This window comes from Manihot esculenta, chromosome 15 (assembly GCF_001659605.2).
Source record: "Manihot esculenta cultivar AM560-2 chromosome 15, M.esculenta_v8, whole genome shotgun sequence".
Lineage (NCBI taxonomy): Eukaryota > Viridiplantae > Streptophyta > Magnoliopsida > Malpighiales > Euphorbiaceae > Manihot > Manihot esculenta.
Genome location: NC_035175.2, coordinates 9,616,655 through 9,635,245, shown reverse-complemented (window position 1 = coordinate 9,635,245; position 18,591 = coordinate 9,616,655). Strand labels below are relative to the sequence as shown.

At 38.4% G+C, this 18,591-nt stretch overlaps 1 protein-coding gene across 1 annotated transcript; it reads right to left on the bottom strand.

Annotated features, from left to right (window-relative positions):
- Positions 1 to 69: 69 nt before the first annotated feature.
- LOC110602631 lies at positions 70 to 3,701 on the bottom strand. The gene is made up of 3 exons (XM_021740198.2): positions 3,426 to 3,701; positions 1,191 to 1,688; positions 70 to 821 (listed from the first exon to the last, which is right to left on the bottom strand). Exons 1-3 carry the CDS (start codon positions 3,514 to 3,516, stop codon positions 232 to 234), a joined length of 1,179 nt encoding a protein of 392 aa, XP_021595890.1. The 5' UTR covers positions 3,517 to 3,701; the 3' UTR covers positions 70 to 231.
- Between the last annotated feature and the right edge of the window lie 14,890 nt (positions 3,702 to 18,591).

Below are 18,591 nucleotides of genomic sequence, written 5' to 3'. Positions count from 1 at the left end.
TAAAGAATAAGCTTTAATTGATTACTTGTTCACACACTAATTATTTGCAAAACAAAAACAAAGCAAACATTAAAAATTTACAAATCTCTTCATTGCAATTGTTAAAAGGGCAATGACTTTACCATTACCATAAAGGAAGATAGGAAGATAACAGAACATACTCATTTCTAATACCAAAACTAAAGCTCACAAGCTAGCATATATCAGACATTAATCCTACCAAAACTTACCTTAAAACAAAACCAAAACCAATACAAACACCCACAACCCAAGCCCCACCCCACCAAACACAGTCCTCCTCCCACCCGAAAACCAAACCCGAACATCATCCACCACCGGTCCGCAAAGGGAGCTCATATCATCAGTCCTGGTATTATAGTAAATGCTATAGAATGCAATCCTGGTCCTATCGGCCTTGGCAGTGAAGTTCAAATTTGCAGTTTGAAAGGTAGAATTAGAGTCGGGTGTGTAATGGACGTTTTGGGCCTGATCTCCAGCGAAGGCCATAACTGCCATGGGCTGCTTGCATTTGTCACCAGCATGGCCCAACGAAAATGTCATGGTGTATGCCTTGTTTGGCGCTGTTTCAACCATCTGGGAAATTATCCCTTCCTTCCCTGACACTAATTCGATGGCACGTTTGCCTCCTGGAACTGAGAAATGGTACGAGTCTATGTAGCGAACAGCCCTGTTGGATTCCACTGTCCAACCAGGTAATGAAGTTATTTCTTCGTCCAGGTTGGTTGGTAGCAACACTCCCAGCGAAACGTTTCTAAACATCCATGGACCTTCCTCAAAGTCACCGTTTAACACTGCATTGTCTGAAGGAAAACATACCAATTAACAAATTGATGAGTTAACATAAATCTAACGTTAATTGTTGCGACTCCTAGTTTGGGTTTCAAAAGTTTGGAGCTTTGATAAAATTTAAATCTTTTAGCTTAATCAAACAATGCTTTTACCATTGGATCATCAAGTGGTACAGGTATGGATTTTCATCACATGGTCAACGTAATAAGACTCAAATTTGACAAATGAGAGACTAAAACCATTGGATGCCTACACTCCTATATCTAAAGGTCAAAAAAGCATCTGGCATCCCACGTAATTTGGGACCCACCCATTTTAAAAGGAGAGGCAGTGATCGTCAAAGATTAAAAGAAAAAGGAAAAAGAGAGAGAAAATTATACCTTTGGGTTTATCAGGAGCAAAAAGCTTCTTGATGGCAATGTCATCAATAATGGGCCCACAAGTGGGGTCATCCTCCATGCCCAAATTCCTAAAAACCAAATTCACTTTATCTTCCTCCGCCTCAAAAGCCCACGCGTATGGGTCCCACCCTTGCACATTATACAATGTCTGCAAGTCTATGGTCTGTGATGCAGGTGGCACTGAGACGTTTAGTGACTCCAGCTGAGCGCACGTGCGAGCCGCACTGAACGTCACCGAGTAAATGGACCCTTTCTCCACCGTCAATTCATGGCTAATCTCTGCGTCATTACCCAATCTCACTGCGTGTCTACCACCGGGTACGATGAGGATCATCCCACCCTGTTTTTGCCCCGAAGAGACAAGCTCTACGGTGCCTCTCAATTTCCAGCTGGGGATTTCACTGGGCCCGTCCGCTAAGGAGTCGCTGGGGAAACCGTTGGATGGTGGCGTTTCAAAATCACCGTTGGACAACAATCCTGCAATCGACGCATACAATCATCGAGTGAGAGTACAGAAGGTGGGGCAGACGCAAATATGTTTTCACTATCAAACATATTTTGTGAAGAAGAAACAGTCTTCTTTTTGTCCAATGGAGCAAAGACGAAATAATATTAGAAAATAACGTTTCACCAAGTAGCCAAACATCATATACGTGTGTATAATTAATCCATTAAATTGGGAAAAAAAGAGAGAAAAATACAAGAAATATAAATGGATGGAAAGGATTATTAGTTCTTGGACTTCAAATTCCAAGAAAATGGAAATTACATGCAATTTGCAAATTTGGACAAATAGCCGCGTTAAGCGCATTGGCCCTACTGCACCGTTTGGGCCTATCATTTCAACTCCTAGACCCTCTCTACTTTGACTAAATTTCTAATTTACTCTTTTTACTGAGACAACAAAAAGTCCATATTTTATCAGTCCACTTTTTACAGCTGGAGAGTATACATGATAAACCAAAAAGATGGTGAGAAAACGGAAAGTACTAATGGGGCTTTACGGAAAGCACTGTCGTTTTGCTAACTCAAGTGGGAAATTAAAAAAAAAAAAACCAACCCTTTGGCGCCAAGATGGCCTTCGTCTACCCTCATAATGGGGGCAATAATCAAATATTAATATAATCTAAATGTTATGATTTTTCCAATTAATTCTTCAATTATTAGAGGCAATAATATTTGATTGAGAAATGAGAACTCACACTTTGTCACAGTGTTGTCCTACAAGACAAGCAAGGGAGACGCTAATGTCCCTACAGGGTGAACGATACCTTACAAATACAGTACTATAAATTTGACAAACAAATATGGCCAAACCACCATATTTAATAAATGGTGCAGAATCCTGATGGGTTTATGCTAATGGTTGAAGATTACCTGGTGCATTCCACCGTACCCAAAAAAGAAAAAGTTCCCCAGCCGATCATCTAAAGCATAAGGAGATACGCAAGAAACCCTCATTCATAGTGGGGCCCACACTCTTATAGCCTAGAAAACATAATCATTGCAAGTCTATATTTATGCAGTGATTAAAATTAAAATATAGAATTAACAGATGCTGCAACTTTCCTGAGAAAATAGAAGAATGAGCAGAACCAAACAAAACCTTGGTCATTCTTTGCAAGCAATGAAAGCTTCAATGGCAAATAGCAGTTCTGGAAAATACTAAAGCCTGAATGCTTCATTAAAGATTCTAACTAAAGATATAACGCATTTACATTACCGCGTCACGTCGGGAATTTGTTCCTCTATTGGTTTATCTATTTACCAAATAGACCACCCTTACATACATGTCCTTAAAAAAGCTATCTGAAAATCGTTCAACTCCCATTTACTAGCAATTTGCCTCGTCTTTTACACCGACAACTTTACTGTAACCCATAAATCCCAGAAATGAGAAATTCAATCTCAATAGCCTGCCTAAAAATTTACGTATAAGAAACCCCATTGAATCACAAGTGAGTCTTTGGAAGAAAAAAAATCACAAGCGAGCGTTCACAGGTAATTTACTAAAGGATATGTGTCAGATCTCATAAATGGTGATAACCCACATACCTATCCAAGAAAAGAAAGGGGGAAAGAGAAAAAAGTGCGTCTACTAACAATAACAGAAAAAGGGGAAATCCCTATTATTTGTGTGAGAATGAAAGATAGAATAATGGGAATTAGGAAAATATGGCAGATAATTAAAAGAAGCAAAGGAAAATAACTTACCATCTTCTCCTAGTATAGCAGTAGCAAACAGAGCGAAGAAGAGAATAATGGAAGAAGCCAACCAGTTTCTTCTCATCGAGCTTCGAACCATCTCTACGTCTTCTGGGTCAAGTGCACTCTCTCCCTCTCTCTTCTCACTCTCTCTCTCTCTCTATGTGAGTGTTGGACTGTATTGTTTGCAGATGCAACGGATGAGTCACAGGGAGTGTCCTTATATTGTGAAGATTCGAGCTCTATTGTTTTTTTTTTATATTTAATTAATATTTTACACTACTTTATTATCTATTAGCAAATGAGATGTTTACATTTAAAACTCATAATGAATTATTAGCAAAGCAAATAATCTCTTTCAATACAATAAAAAAAGGTCATTAGCTTCACATCTTTGAAGAAGAAAAGAATATGGTCTTCCTCCAATTTCCCACTGCATATAATACAGGTAAAGGAGGCTTTAGGGCATCTTGGCTCAAACGGATTATTTATTGAAAAGTTTACTTTAAATAAATCAATTGAATTATAAAAAATAATTTATTTTCTATATAACAATGAAAAAAATTTAAAAATTTTTAAAAAATCAATCAAATAGATTTTAATACTTTATAAAATCTTAAAAATTTTTAATTGAGTCACTTCAATATATTTAAATGTCTCAAATCAAAATGTTAATAAAATTCGTTAATTTTTATGTACAATATTATTTTTGCAAATAATTTAAGTTACTTTAGCATGATTGTGATTAAATATACAGTAAAATTAGGGATTCCGTGTTTCGAGGATCGTGGTCTCTGATGCGCTCAGCGCACCGCCGGATGAAAGCATTTCGACAGCGACCTGTGCTCACAGCTCTGTGAGTTTTTGTTTTTATTAATTATTATTTTTATGTAATTATTGAATTCCTCGAATTACTTTTATTTATATTTGTAAGAAATTATTTTATTTTAATTTATTTATTTTTTTTTGAATCAATTTATTTTAATTTATTTATCGTTTTGATAATATTAATCGACATTATTTTTTAATTTATTATTATTTACACCAACACATAATTACTTTAAAGTTTCGTACAACCTAATTTAATATTTTTTTTATTTTAATCATTATATTTTTTATTGATAGTTTAGTAAAAAAATTATTGAGATTTGATTACTAAAATAGAATGGATGATAATTTAATTAAATTAAGATGTATTTTATTTCAATTTAAATAATTTAAATATTTTTTTAAATTATCACGCAAACATTTTGAATGGTGTATAAAAAATGTACGGAGTTAATATTAACAAACTCATCTAATTTTATACTCGTATTTTATATATAACATATTTTAATATTTTATTTTATTTTATTTTTTTAAATCATGTAAAATATTTTAAATTCTATTTATGAATAATATAATATCCAGAGGATTTATAAATATTGTTATGATATGTATATTTGTATTTATTTATTTAAACCTAATTATTTATATAAAATGTATTTTTTGAAACTATTTAAATAAATTTAAATAGTGAGTATTTAATTCATATAATTTAAAATTTAAAATCACAATGATTTTTTATTTAAATTTTTATAAATCTAATTATGTTATTTGAAAGCTTTAAATTAAGTATTTAAAGTATCCTACGCCTTTAAGTTCTTAAAAATTATTAGTTCGCTTTTAATTAATCATACTTATTCCATATTACTCACATAGCTTTACTTCCCTTCCTTTTCTTAAATTTAATTCTAATAAATTATAACATTCGATGACGAAAGTTTTACACACTAATAAATAAGACTAGAATAGTATAATTATCAATATTCAAAATAATAAAAGACTTATTTTTTATAATCGTTTGAGTTTTTCATGATAAAAATTATCGATAAAATATAATATTTAATAAATTTTTATTACATTTATAATTTAATAATTTATTATCTATTAGTTGATAATAAATTTATTAATTAACTCTATTTTTTTATCGTATAACAATAAATAATATACAGATTTTAAAATAAATATTTTATCCACTTTTTTAAATTTAAATAACTTATTTATATTCATAATTACTCATAAACGCGGATCACTTTACTTCTTTTTAAAATTAACTTTTTAACTATATCATATATATATATATATATATATATTAATATATAATAAAAAATTTATTTTTTTAATAATATATTAATATAAATAAAGAGTGTATTATGAAAGACAATAAAAATTATTGTTTTGAATAAATTAATTAAGTTTTTTATAGTTTATGTAAAATTAAGATTTTAATTTTTATGGGATGAATGAATTAATTTTTTTTTTCTATTTTGTGTTCACCAAGTAATATAACAATCTTAATATCTTAGATTTAGATATAATGCAAAAATTCAAAACATTAGATGATAAATAAAAAAGATTCCTAGAGTTAATGGTACTAAATGTTCACACAGAAACACATTCCCCTATTTTAGGGACACTTGTTTAATGTATTATTGAATGATGTGCCCCACAGAAAAAAGAACACTTCATTCAAAATCTGTTCATTTGATTTCACATTTGGAATTACAGTAAAATAAAGGCATATTCAAATAAAAAATATAAATTGTTTTAATTTATATTTACATCAAAACTTTTAAATATTGAATAGTAACGTCAAAATTTTTTTACTTTATTATAATTATAGTGAATAAAATTAAATTAAATTTAAAATAAATAATAATAAATAGCAATATAATCTCTAAAACTTCATATTAATAAAATATAATAATCTATTAATTTAAAATTCATATTGAAAATAATATATTATATACTCATCACATATAATAATAAATTATTATATTTATTACAAGTAAATTTTTATTACATAAAATATTACAGATAAATATTATATATTAAAATATTTATATTTAATATTATAAATTTATATATTTTAATATTATAGATTGTAGTAAGTAAGGCTCATCGAACCAAGTACATCAACAAGAAGCTATAGCACTGTCCAGTAACAAGAAACCCAATCCATGAAGGCAAGATTAAAGGCCCATTAAGCTAAGGAAATAAAGTCCACCCATTGAGTAGCCTTGAAGCCTTGCTACCCACAAGCATTATGGAAATCTCCTCAAGCAGCAGCCATAATTGGGATCCTATAGTAGTGGCCAGAGGAATGAAAGGTAGAAACTTCGAACTCCTTGCATGTCCATGGAAACCATGACACTAAAAGCATAACAACATACACTCGGCTTCTATAACCATATCGTCCTGTGGGAGAGCCAAATTTAAAATTCAAATTTAGCTTTTTACATATTTTACTGTTTTCTAACAGGGGATTAGAAATATAAAAATTCAAATTTAAATTTCTCAAATGATTAATATATTTTTAGTCAAGATTTATATAACCTAATTATCTCAGCAATGAGTAATATTTTTTTTAATTGTATAAATAATTAATTTCAATTGTTACTGAATTCTTGGCCGACGAACTAGGGCTGAAAAAAAAAAAAAAGAAAAAGAAAAAGAAATCATGGCGCAATTTCGGTGGGCCATATATACGAACAGTAATACTCACGTGATTATATGATTGACATCATTATTTCATCACTCTTTTGAAAGTTCTAAGCATAACAAAAGAATGCTATCTGCTGAAGATGATGAGTACGTTAAGAGGCTGCCTACATACATACATGCATACATGTATGTATGTATGCATGCTATCACCACCATTGAAGTCCACCACAGAAACCCAATAGCTAGCTAGCCAGCCATGCACCCCACCACCAACCTAGTTAAATCTGGAATATCGTCCGTACTAGGTCATTCTTCAATTGCTCGCCAAACCCCTCTTAACGTGGATGTCACTTACATGTCAGATGCCAAAGTTACAAGCTTTGTGCCAATGTGACCATAAATTAAAATGGAATGATGCCAATCTGACCATTTCTCCCAAATGAGTTCAATTTTCAACTGTAAAATAAGAGGTCACTTACTGAGGTGCTGCTTTCTTGTCATCTAAATCAATTATATTATATTTACATTCAGTGGTGCTGGTTTTTATTTTTACTCGATTAAATTTGTAATAAATAAATATAAATAATTTTTAATTTTTAATTTTTAATTAAAATTCATATCATCTTATCTCTATCTTGTAAATTCTAAATTTACTTATAAAGAAATGGAACTCATCAGGAAAGTTCGACACCCATTTGTACATATGATCCAAAATCAATTGTTTTTTATTTGATTCTATTTATAGTTAAGAGTTAGATATAAATGGGTATGAATTATTGATAAAATAATAATAATTAAGGCGGTGGGGTATCACAGCTACGTGTTGGAGGAAGATATTTGCTACGATGTTGGGAAGGCATACATGCAATTATTGATCTTTAGAATTTTTTTTTCTTTAAATATATATTGGTCTTTTGATTATCCTAACACATATAATAAGTGCGTTTTCTCATAGACAAACTCATTATTTTTTTATTATTATTTAGAAAAAGTGATGAGAGAGTACACATAATAACGAAAGCCCATAATTAATATCTGGACTAAAATTTTAATTTTTTTTTCTTTATAAACTAACTACATAATAATATTGTCCTTGTGAAGGTAATATTACCAAAGGAGACAACACAATTTTCATTCAATATTTAATAAGATTATAATTTTAATTATATTATTTATCTATTAATTGAAAATAAATATATATATTATGTATTGAAAGGAGAAAGATGATCACTATTCGATTCAAACTGAAAAAATCGATCGAATTAAATAAATTTTAAAATTTAATTTGATTTTTTATTTAATTCAGTTCGATTCGATTTTTAATTTTAAAAATTTTGGTTATTTCGGTACAGTTTGATTTTGATAAAAAAAATTGAAAATATTGAACTGAATCGATTAGTGATAATAATATGTTATTTTCAATACTATAGTAAAATTAAATTATATTAAAATTAAAATATTTTAATTAAATTTTAAAATATTAAAATTAAAGCGTAAAAAATAAAAATTTATTAAAAATTGAAATCGATTAAATCGAATCAAATCAAATCGATTCGGTTTGATTTTTATAAATACTAAAATTTCGATTCGGTTCAACTTTAAATCGAATCGACCGGATGCTCACACCTAAATATAATATAATTTTGAGAGGATTAAAATTTACTTATAGGTCAACCATTAAATTACTTTTGCAGTGGTCTAATTAAAATGAACTATTGGTTTTGAGTTGTCTAAAATTTGAATTATGAAGACAGAAATAGGGAATTTTGGTAACGTCATATTGAGGTCATGAGCTTTGCCCTGAAAACCAGAAATGGTTGAGGGTAATGTTTGAGCAAAAGACAAACAAAGCACACAATAGTAAAACCGCCAATTGCATCTGCACCTTGTATATCCCATTCCCTTCTATTCTCTGTCTTCTTGTTTATTTTAGGCTTCCATAGAAGTCACATTAAGTGGTCACTCCTTCTATATCGTTTGCTTAACTTCATTAGAAAAAAAAAATTGTTAATTAATTGATAGAATTAGTACATATTGATAACAACCATCCAAATTATGCCTTATTTTCATCTTTTTCTTTCTATATTTGCAAGTTGAGTGGAGTGTGCACTTGTGTGTGCAACTTGTATATATATGAATTCAATTAAGCAAAGGGAGAGGTTATAAATATAGATCTTATCGGTACAAAGCAATCTCCTGTAGATCTCAATTGATGCCATGTTTGAGTTAGAAAATCTTGTTGCAGCTTTGTACGAAAATATTGTGTCATAAAGGAAAATTAGCGTACTCACAAGAGGAAGGCAAAACCATATTGCCATGTGGATATTGCACAGACAGTGCAAGTTGGCATCTGCATTTACGTTGTTTGTTTGTTTTTTTTTTTTTTTATAAAAAAGATATGTACTCAAGATCAATAAGCAGTATTATAATAACAATAATTTATCAAATATATATATATATATACATGGACCATCTTAGGCGTGTGAATTTTGGCACTTTGATTGAGAAAGACCACTCAGCTTTGCTTAGTCCTTACCCAAAGATTGGATGAAGATATGGGGAACTCTTTCCTTTGTCTTGTCTATATGCTCACTCCCACATTTAGACAAACATGAGGAATGCATCTTCCACATTATTACAAAACTCACTTGCCATTAATTTAATCAAAACAAAATGCTCATTTTTCTTTAAGTGAGAAAGGATATTGATGATCTGAGATCCAATAGAGTAGGGTTTTACAAGGGTTTTTTGTATTAAAAGATAAAACTTAAACTTTCTGGGGGGTTCCCCCTTTTATCCATTTTGCTATGTTTGCTGATGACGTGTAAAGGCCTTTCCATGATTGGGACACGCGTCTCTGACATACAGATTCGGGTGTACGAGGGTATCAGCAGCCTGCTTCATGCGTAACGGCCTCTGATTCTCCTCGTGCGTACGTTCGAGCGGATCTGCTAGGCTGTCCTAGTATGGCTCTGGATACTGGGCTGGGACGAGAGTCGGGCCGGACGCTGAGTCTGAGAGGAGAGGGCCTGCTAGTCACGGACTGGGCCGTTCTAAGTGAAGAAGCTTGGTTGAGCCCGGCCTTAAAGGTGGCACGAACCAGGCTTGTCTCGTGTATCAGGTGTGTGGGCCTCTACAAGATGGGCTTTTGGCTATGATCAAGGCCCTGGGCCTGGATGGAGAAATCCAGCGGTCATCAATTGCCCCTTCACCTTCTCGGTAGTTATTGCCCCTACTGCCGAGGGGGTGAATATCAAGAACCATTATGACCGCGCCTATTCGTGTTCAGGTGCCTTAATAACATCCTTTCATCTTTCTGTCGTTGTGTAGTTTTCGAATCCTATCTGCTCTTTCCCTTTTCTGGCTTTTCTTCATTCTTCGTGTTCTTTGCTGTCTTTGTTTTCCTGTCATCATTATCTGGACATGTCCTTTCTTTCCTTTTCCATGACTATCTTTTAAAATTCTGACACCGTTAGCTTAGAGCATAGCTCTGCTCCGTGCTAAGGCCTCAGGCTCCGAGTACATATCAACGCTAACTTTTCTTCATTCTCAAATCTTCTGCTGGAACAAGAGGTTCTTCCTTTCCGTTTCTCTGCAAAGGATCCATTTGACGCCTTCTTCAAACAGAATGAGGTGAGCTTGAGTTTGCATTGCTTTGTTGCCCCAAAGGTTAATCTTGCTTTTATCATCTTGATGGAGAATTATTTCTGACTTGTCTCTGTTTTGAAACTTTTTGTAGTACCTGAGATAAGAATGGGTCAGTTCAAAATTCTTGAAAATTTGATGTTACCTCTAAGGAGTCTGAACGGTGCTTTGGAGATCCTGCTGGTAGGACGGCCGATGTATGGGATTATTCGGCAAGCTATGGAAACTGTTTTACCCAAGTTGTCTGGCCGGCCTCCTCCTCAGTTTGCTGTCCGAGCTCCAAAGAGGTTCTGGGCCGATGAAAGGTCTGCTCCTTCTTCCGAGAAGAAAAAGGAAATTTCCTTAATGCCCCCGTCGCCTTCTTTTGATATAAATGGAAGTGGAGAGAATGATCAACTTATTGTTCCTTTTGATGTGAAGTACCAGTATTATGCAAGACTTTGGTGTGAAGTACCAGTATTATGCGGGACTGAGATCTGCTGCGCTCAGTCAAGCTTCTGGCGATACCTTCGAATGTATGCTCAGCGATCTCCTTGGAGCCGTAACTTGAAAGCTCGTGTTTTCATGGTACATACGGATAAGCTCGGATATTATATCCTGTCCGTATGCATCGTGAATCACATCTGGGCAATCAAGGTGTCGACCTATTATAGGGGATCAGTGAGAAATACTTATGGGAATCAACTTGTTCAATTCCCCTATGATAGCGAGACAGATCTTGGCCTTTTCTGCCAAACTCACATTCCGAGCTGCGAGAGTTCTTCCGAGCTGAAGATTAGAATAGTAGGATAGGTGGTGAAATATCCGGACATGTAAATCCCTTAAGGATAGTCTTCCATTCTGTAATGTACTTTTCTTTTAATGAAATTCTTGTTTTCCGTTCATACTTGAGCTTATTCTTTTCTTTGTTGTGGATGAAGTACTGGTACTGTTCTCTTCGTAGTTTTAACCAACTAAACTTTGTTTCGTTTCGTCCGAGCTAAACTGACCGTACTAATGAACTCTCGCCTTTAATCAATGAGCCGAGCTTTGGACCTACTTAGCCAACTGGGAGGTCAGTTTGCTTTTCCGAGCTGAACCAACCGACCTGTAAGCTCGGTCCTTATTTGATGGATTGAGCTCTGAACCTCCTTAGCCGGCTGAGCTCTCAAGTTTCGTTTTCCGGACTGGACTGGCTGACCTGTGAGCTCTATAAGTTGAACTCAGAGTCCTTAGCTCTGTATGATTTCGAGGTGCCCTTATTGCCTCCGATCTCGCAGTATTTGTTCAATAACAATCGAGTCAGAACTTATAACTTTTTAAATAGTAAGCAGGTCTGACCTTTATCATGCTTCCATCTGTGGGCTAAGTTGCTCTGATTGCCGAGTTGGGCTTGTGGACAGCAAATGGGCTCTTGAGTGATGGGCTGTTATCACGAAATTGGGCCTTCAACGGATGTGGAGGAGTCTAGCGATTATCTCTTTGCCCCTTTACCTTCTCACCAGTTATTTATCTAACCGTCGAGAGGGTAAACTTCGAGAGTAATTAATGATCGCGCCGCTCCAAGACAAAACCGTTCAGATCAACGTTCCGTCTCATTATTGCCTTTCATTTCGAATTCCTTCTGTCTTCTGAAGAAACAAGTTCTTTTCTGCTCTCTGTCTCCCTGCAACTCCTTCTGCTTTTTTCACCTTATTGCATTTTCAGGTACGCTTCCTTGTTCTTCCATGGCCCTTTCAGAGCTTCCTGACGTTGTTAACATTGAATCACGTATTACTCCTTCCAACATAACTAAGTACATTTCTCGGAGGCTCTTAGATACTCCTCTGTATCTGATTCGAGCCCCCCTTTCAAACGAAAGGATAGTCCTTCCTTATCCTCCCCCTCCGGGTTTGGTGGATCCCCAAGAGAATCGTAGTATAGTGTTTTTCTTGAAGCAGAGAGAATTTGGTTTATCGCTTCCTTTTACCCCTTTCTTTGTTGAGGTTTTTGAATACTTCGGGGTAACTCCTCGGATGTTATCCCCAAACTCTATTTTGTTCATGTCCTGTTTCGAGTCCATCTGCCTGAGTTGGGGTTTTACACCCACAGCATGTATGTTTGTTACTTTTTTCCGTTTGGTTAAGGAGGTTCAAAACTTCTATTACTTTTCCCCCCGTAGGGGGTTATCTCTTCTCACGGGCTACAAGGATTCTATAAAGGGATGGGTAGAGAATTTCCTTGTGGCGGAGCTGAAATTAGGGTCCGCTCGGACGTGGGAGGTGGATCTAAGTTGGGGAGAGATTTATCCGGGTTGCAACGACCTGCCCCAATTGAGTCTTATTGAGCAAGTGGGGTTGCTTCGACTGACTTCCGTTGAAAGGAAGTATGATGTCGAGAAGTGTTTGTTCGTGTCCAATCGTAGGGACGTCCGGGCCATGGGTATAGCACTTTGTCCAGTTATTCTGTTTTCTCTTTGCCCGTAATATCAGAAAGTATGCTGACTCTTCATAATTTTGTATTTTTGCAGCTTCCGAAGTAAAAATGGACGACATAAAGTTTCCCAAGAACTTTGTCCTCTCTCGGGACAATATGCATGCAATTTTTGATGCCTTTGGGGATGGGCGTTCGGTAACTGAGATTGCTGCGGAGTTGGTTCAGGCTGCTTCCTCCAAGGAGGTTAGTCGACGTCCCGCCAAAGCTTCTTCTCAAGCTTCAAAGCCGAGCTCCCGCAACACCAAATCGTCTCGGCCATCTAGCTGTGGTGGGTCGAGCTTAGCTCTTAGGCCTGTTGAAGGGTCTAGGTCTGCTCCAGCCTCCTCAGAGGGCGTGAGGGAAGCTTCCCTGGCTATTGCGGAGCAGACCTCCGTTGTTGAACAAGTGGAGCGGGGTACTGCCCATTCTTCTGGAGAGGTATCGGGGGGAAAATCTAAGTCCCCTATTGAAGACAAAGAGGCCTCAGGGACAGGGCTGGAGATCGTCCTTATAGAGGACTCAGCTCCAGAGGTTCCTACCCAAGATGCCCCTGCCCCTGCGAGGACTGAACCTGAGGGTTCTGAGGGCGTTCCGTCAAAGACCGGGGACAAGCGCCCAGCCCCTTCTGGAACAGCTGCCCCATCTCTTGCTCGGAAGAAGTCCAAGGCTGCTGCAGGGTCTTCTCCGGCTCTTCCTTCCATTGGGAAAGGAAAAAGTGTGGCTGCCGAGCCTCCGTTGTTTTCTTCTGACAATTCTCTGAAAGCATCGGACATTACCTCCGAGTCTCCGGCCAGTGCTGTTGCTGACTTTCTCAGAGAGCAAATGTTTGGTGGAGTTACAGAGGCTTCGGACCCTCGCCTTCTTGCCCTGACTGGTCTCTTAGCCAGTTCTACTAAGGAGCAAGCATCCTTCCAGTCTCGCTCTCGTGGGGAGCTCGGATCCTCGATTAGGGAAATGCTTCTGATAGTAAATCATTTTGCCCCTTTTTTCAGTTTGTTCTTTTTCCTTTTCCTGACATTTGTTCTCCTGTACTAGGTGACGGGCCTCCTTATAGAGGTGGATATCCGTGATGGTTCCCTCCGGGAGTCCGTAGACCGCCGGATTGAAGAGGCGCGTCTGGAGGAGAACATATCTGCAACCAATGACGCGAGAGGGAATCTGGTAGCCGCTCGGGAGCAGATCCAGTCCCTCCAAGTGGAGTTGCACTCCGCACTGGAAGCCCTAAAAAAGGCTGAGGAAAAAGCAGCTGAGACAGCAAAGCATACCTCGTCCTTAGAAGCAGAGCTGTCTCGGACTCGTGGGGTCCTCAAAGTGTCTGATGAGAGGGCAGCTGCCTTGGAGGTTCGCTGCAAAGGAGTTTCGGAGCAGCTGTCCTCTATGGCAGATGCTCTTCAAGAGAGGAATGAGGCTTTGAGCCAAAAAGCTAAGGTCCAGCGCCAGTATGATGCCTTAAAGGCAGATCTTGAAGGACTTCAGACTCGTCTGAATGAAGTGGAAACTCAAAGAGAGATGGCCCTAGCTCGGGTACAGGTACTTGAGCAGGAGTTGAGCACGAGCTCTGACCGTATCAGAGACCTGACTTCATCGGCTGAAGAGTCCAACCTTCGCCATCAACAGCTCAATCACGAAGTCAGGACCTTGGAGCGCAAGTGCTCAGCCCTGCTTGAGGTAGTAAAGCACTCTGAAGATAAGGCTCGGCTAGTGCGCGAGCAATGCATAGCGGAGTATCAGGAGTCTGATGAGCTGAAAAGGAAGATCGAGCAGGCCTGTGAGGCTCATCTGCAGGACTACAAAGACTCTCCTGAGTTTAAGGAATTTGTGGCTGGGGCCTGCGAAGCACATCTTAATGAGTATAAAGCCTCTGGTGAAATGGGAGCGGCTATTCTTAAGAAAGCCTTCCGCATGTATGTGACCGGCTATAATCGTGGTTTAAGAGAAGCCAGACACGCTCCTGATACTCCTTTGGCCGAGCTTCGCAAGTACGAAGCGGACTCAGATGGCGAGCCAGTGTTGTATGGAGAGGATGATTTCCCTATGCCTCGAGGAGATTGCCGGAGGAACATATGCCAGCCAGCTGAGATTTCGTCGGAAGAGTCCGAGCTAGAGGGGGAGGATGTGGAAGTCCTTGGGTCGAAGGATGATGACCCTGTTTCTGAGGGGGAGAACCCTAACCTTGGGTCAGAGGTTGCTCCTGCTGTTAATATTGAGAGCTCTGATCCAAGGGATACCGAGCTTCCTGCAGATATGACTGCCAATAGAGATAATGTAGGCGAGGAGGTTTTAACTGATGTAAGTCCTTTAAGGACTATATATCCCCCCACCTCGTCAGAGAGATAAACTATAATAATTATTTCTAATGAAATATCAATTTTTCTTTTTTCTCAAACTTCTCTTGTTCTACGTATATCTTGGAATTTAACTCTACTTTTAATGTATGCCACGTATGCACAAACTTTGAATTGATCTTAAGTTACGGGCTCAGCTCTTAGCTAATAGTCTGAGGAATCAAATTTCATACCTTTTAATGGCGATTAGCATGTCTGCCTTTTGCTTTTAGCCCTTTCTTCTTGGTTGTGAATTTAGATGTTTGTTCCAGATAAACAAGTTTCTTCGTTTATGAACCTTTTGAGAGAGGGAGCTCGGCCTTTTGTTTTAGCTTTCATGCCTTGGGTTTTTGATGATGCAAGTCTATCCGAGCTGGGAGCTCGGCCTTTTGCTCGATAGCCAAACTTTTAGCGTTAGCATCTGTTTTGAGGTCGGCGCTTCTTTAACTATTGTGCCCCGAACCTCTTCATGAGGTCGGAACCTGCTTTTGTCTTGGTAGCTCTGGGCTCCTTTCTTTTTTGAGGTCGGAACTGTGTTTCTATGAGTTTGTCCCTGCATGGAAAATTTTTCATTTCGAGAGGCTTTTAAGCCCTTTACCGACCATTTTTGTTTTTAGGGGATCTTACGAGATCCTGGCTGTTGTTGTTCCGGGGTGACCTCAGGGCCCTTCCCGCAGTTTTTGTTTTTCCGGGAGTTCTGGGGGATCCCGGTCTTCTTTGTTTACCCGGGAGTTCTAGGGGATCCCGGTCTTCATGCTCCGGGAGGCATCTTTATGATCCTCACCGGCCGTTCCGGGGTGACCTCGGGGTCCCGCCGGCTGTTTTTTGTTTTGTTTTGTTTTCCCGGGAGTTCTGGGGGATCCTGGTCTTCTTTGTTTACCCGGGAGTTCTAGGGGATCCCGGTCTTCATGCTCCGGGAGGCATCTTTATGATCCTCACCGGCCGTTCCGGGGTGACCTCGGGGCCCCGCCGGCTGTTTTTTGTACCTTTTTGAGGTTTTGCGCAAGATTCAGGCTCATTGGCCTTACTGTCGCTTCGTCATCTCAGCTGGTTTTGGACCTAACTGAGGTCTTGTTTTTTCAAGGGATCTCTCTGAGCCCTGTTCTTTTCTTTTTTATGGAAGAATATTATTCATAGAGACAATCATGTTGAATAAACAATTTTATTTACTCATATTCATCAAAATACAATGTTTTTCTTTACAATTACTTCAAGGAAAATACCTCTTTAGGTGCTGGATGTTCCAAGCGTGGGGCTCGGGGTTTCCTTGCATATCTTCGATTCGGTATACCCCTGACTTGACCACTTTTGTCACCTTGAAAGGACCTTCCCAGGTCGGTGCTAACTTGCCCGCGGCCACTCTTTTTCCTGTAGCTTCCAGGTTTCTTAGGGTCAGGTCTCCCACTTTTAAGCTTCTTTCTCTGACTTTTTGGTTGTAATATCTTGCTGTGCGTTGTTGATAAGCGGCAGTTCAGACTTGGGCTTCTTCCCTGACTTCCTCCAGAGCATCCAGGTTGCTTCTTAACTTATCCTCATTGGTATTCTCATCAGCAAATTGGACTCGATGAGTGGGGATCTGCAGTTCAACTGGGACTACGGCTTCTGTGCCATAAGCAAGTGCAAACGGTGTTTCTTTAGTGGGCGCTCTGGGAGTGGTTCGGAGTGCCCATAGTATGCTATTGAGTTCTTCTGCCCAATTCTCCTTTGCGCCATCCAGCCGTTTCTTTAATCCTTGAAGGATAGCTCTGTTAGTGACTTCTGTTTGGCCATTAGTCTGAGGGTGAGCCACGGAGGAGAACTTATGCCAGATGCCTATGTTCGTCGTGAAGGCTCTGAAAACACTGCAGTCAAATTGACTGCCATTGTTCGAGATAAGCACTCTAGGTATGCCGAATCTACAGATGACATGTCCCCACACGAAATCTATCATTTTTCGAGCCGTGATTGTAGCTATTGCCTCTGCCTCTGGCCATTTTGAGAAGTATTCCACAGCCACCACGACAAATTTTCTTTGCCCCGTAGTCTTGGGGAAAGGTCCCAGGATGTCGATTCCCCATTGTGAGAAAGGCCATGGACTGGATATGCTTGCTTGAGGAGTGGCGGGGGTTCTGATGGCATTAGCAAATCGCTGACATACGTCGCACCTCCGAACAAACTCTTCTGCTTCTTTTTTGACAGTAGGCCAGTAGTACCCTTGCCTGAATATTTTGTTGGCTAATGTCCCTGCTCCCTCGTGAGCCCCACATAGGCCTCTATGTATTTCCTCCATTACCTTTGCAGCTTCTTCCGGACTCACACACCGGAGCCATGGGCTGGACTTCCCTTTTCTGTATAGGGTTCCCCTTATTGCTTGGTAGTTGGCAGCACGAGCTGCTATCTTTCTGGCTTCATCTTTATCTTCGGGGAGCTTGCCCTCCTCCAAGTATCTCAGGTATGGGGTCATCCAAGTTGGGCTCTGTTCTACCTGTAGTACCGTGTTTGTCTTTTTAAAAGCAGGTGTGCGGACATGCTGTATATATACTTCATCGGGAAGCTGTTCTAACTCCTCTTTGGTCAATCGACTAAGCAGGTTTGCTTCCTCATTTTCATCCCGGGGTATTCTTTGAAATTTGACGATAACTCCCCGACCCGTGAGCTCGGCTTCTATAGTTTTTACTTTATCGAGATAATTCTGCATGATGGGGTCCCTAGCCTGATATACTCCCTTCACCTGGTTGATCACCAACTGAGAGTCGCTATTCACCTCGAGGTCTGTTACCCCGACCTCCGAAGCTACCAACATTCCATTTACCAGGGCTTCATATTCGGTCATATTATTAGAAGCCGTGAATTCCAGACGCAAGGCATAACATACTTTAAAACCGTCTGGCCCCTTAAGCATTATCCCAGCGCCACTACCCTCAGCACCTGATGCTCCGTCTACATACAGCTTCCAGCTAAATTCTTGGGGGGGCTCTCTTTCTTCCTCCGTTCTTGATAACTCTGAGGATGATCCTCCTTTCTCCTCATTGAATGCGCATTCTGCTATGAAGTCAGCCAGAGCTTGGGATTTTATAGCTGTTCGAGGTCGGTACTCTAGACAGTAAGGGCTAATCTCTACAGACCATGCCAACATCCGCCCTGAGGTTTCCGGCCTATGTAGAATTTTCTTTAAGGGTTGGTCTGTCATCACGACTCCTTGGTGGCCTTCTAGATAAACTCTGAATTTCCGGACTGCTAACAATAAGGCGTAAGCCAATTTTTCAATGTTCGAATATCTGACCTCAGTGTCTCTGAGTACCTTGCTA

Excerpts from the sequence above, each read along its gene's own strand:
- LOC110602631 (XM_021740198.2), bottom strand. The coding sequence starts at position 3,516 with ATGGTTCGAAGCTCGATGAGAAGAAACTGGTTGGCTTCTTCCATTATT. Across the intron at positions 1,689-3,425 it reads TGCTATACTAGGAGAAGATG|GATTGTTGTCCAACGGTGAT; the intron begins GTAAGTTATTTT and ends CGTCGATTGCAG. Across the intron at positions 822-1,190 it reads TGCTCCTGATAAACCCAAAG|ACAATGCAGTGTTAAACGGT; the intron begins GTATAATTTTCT and ends GTTTTCCTTCAG.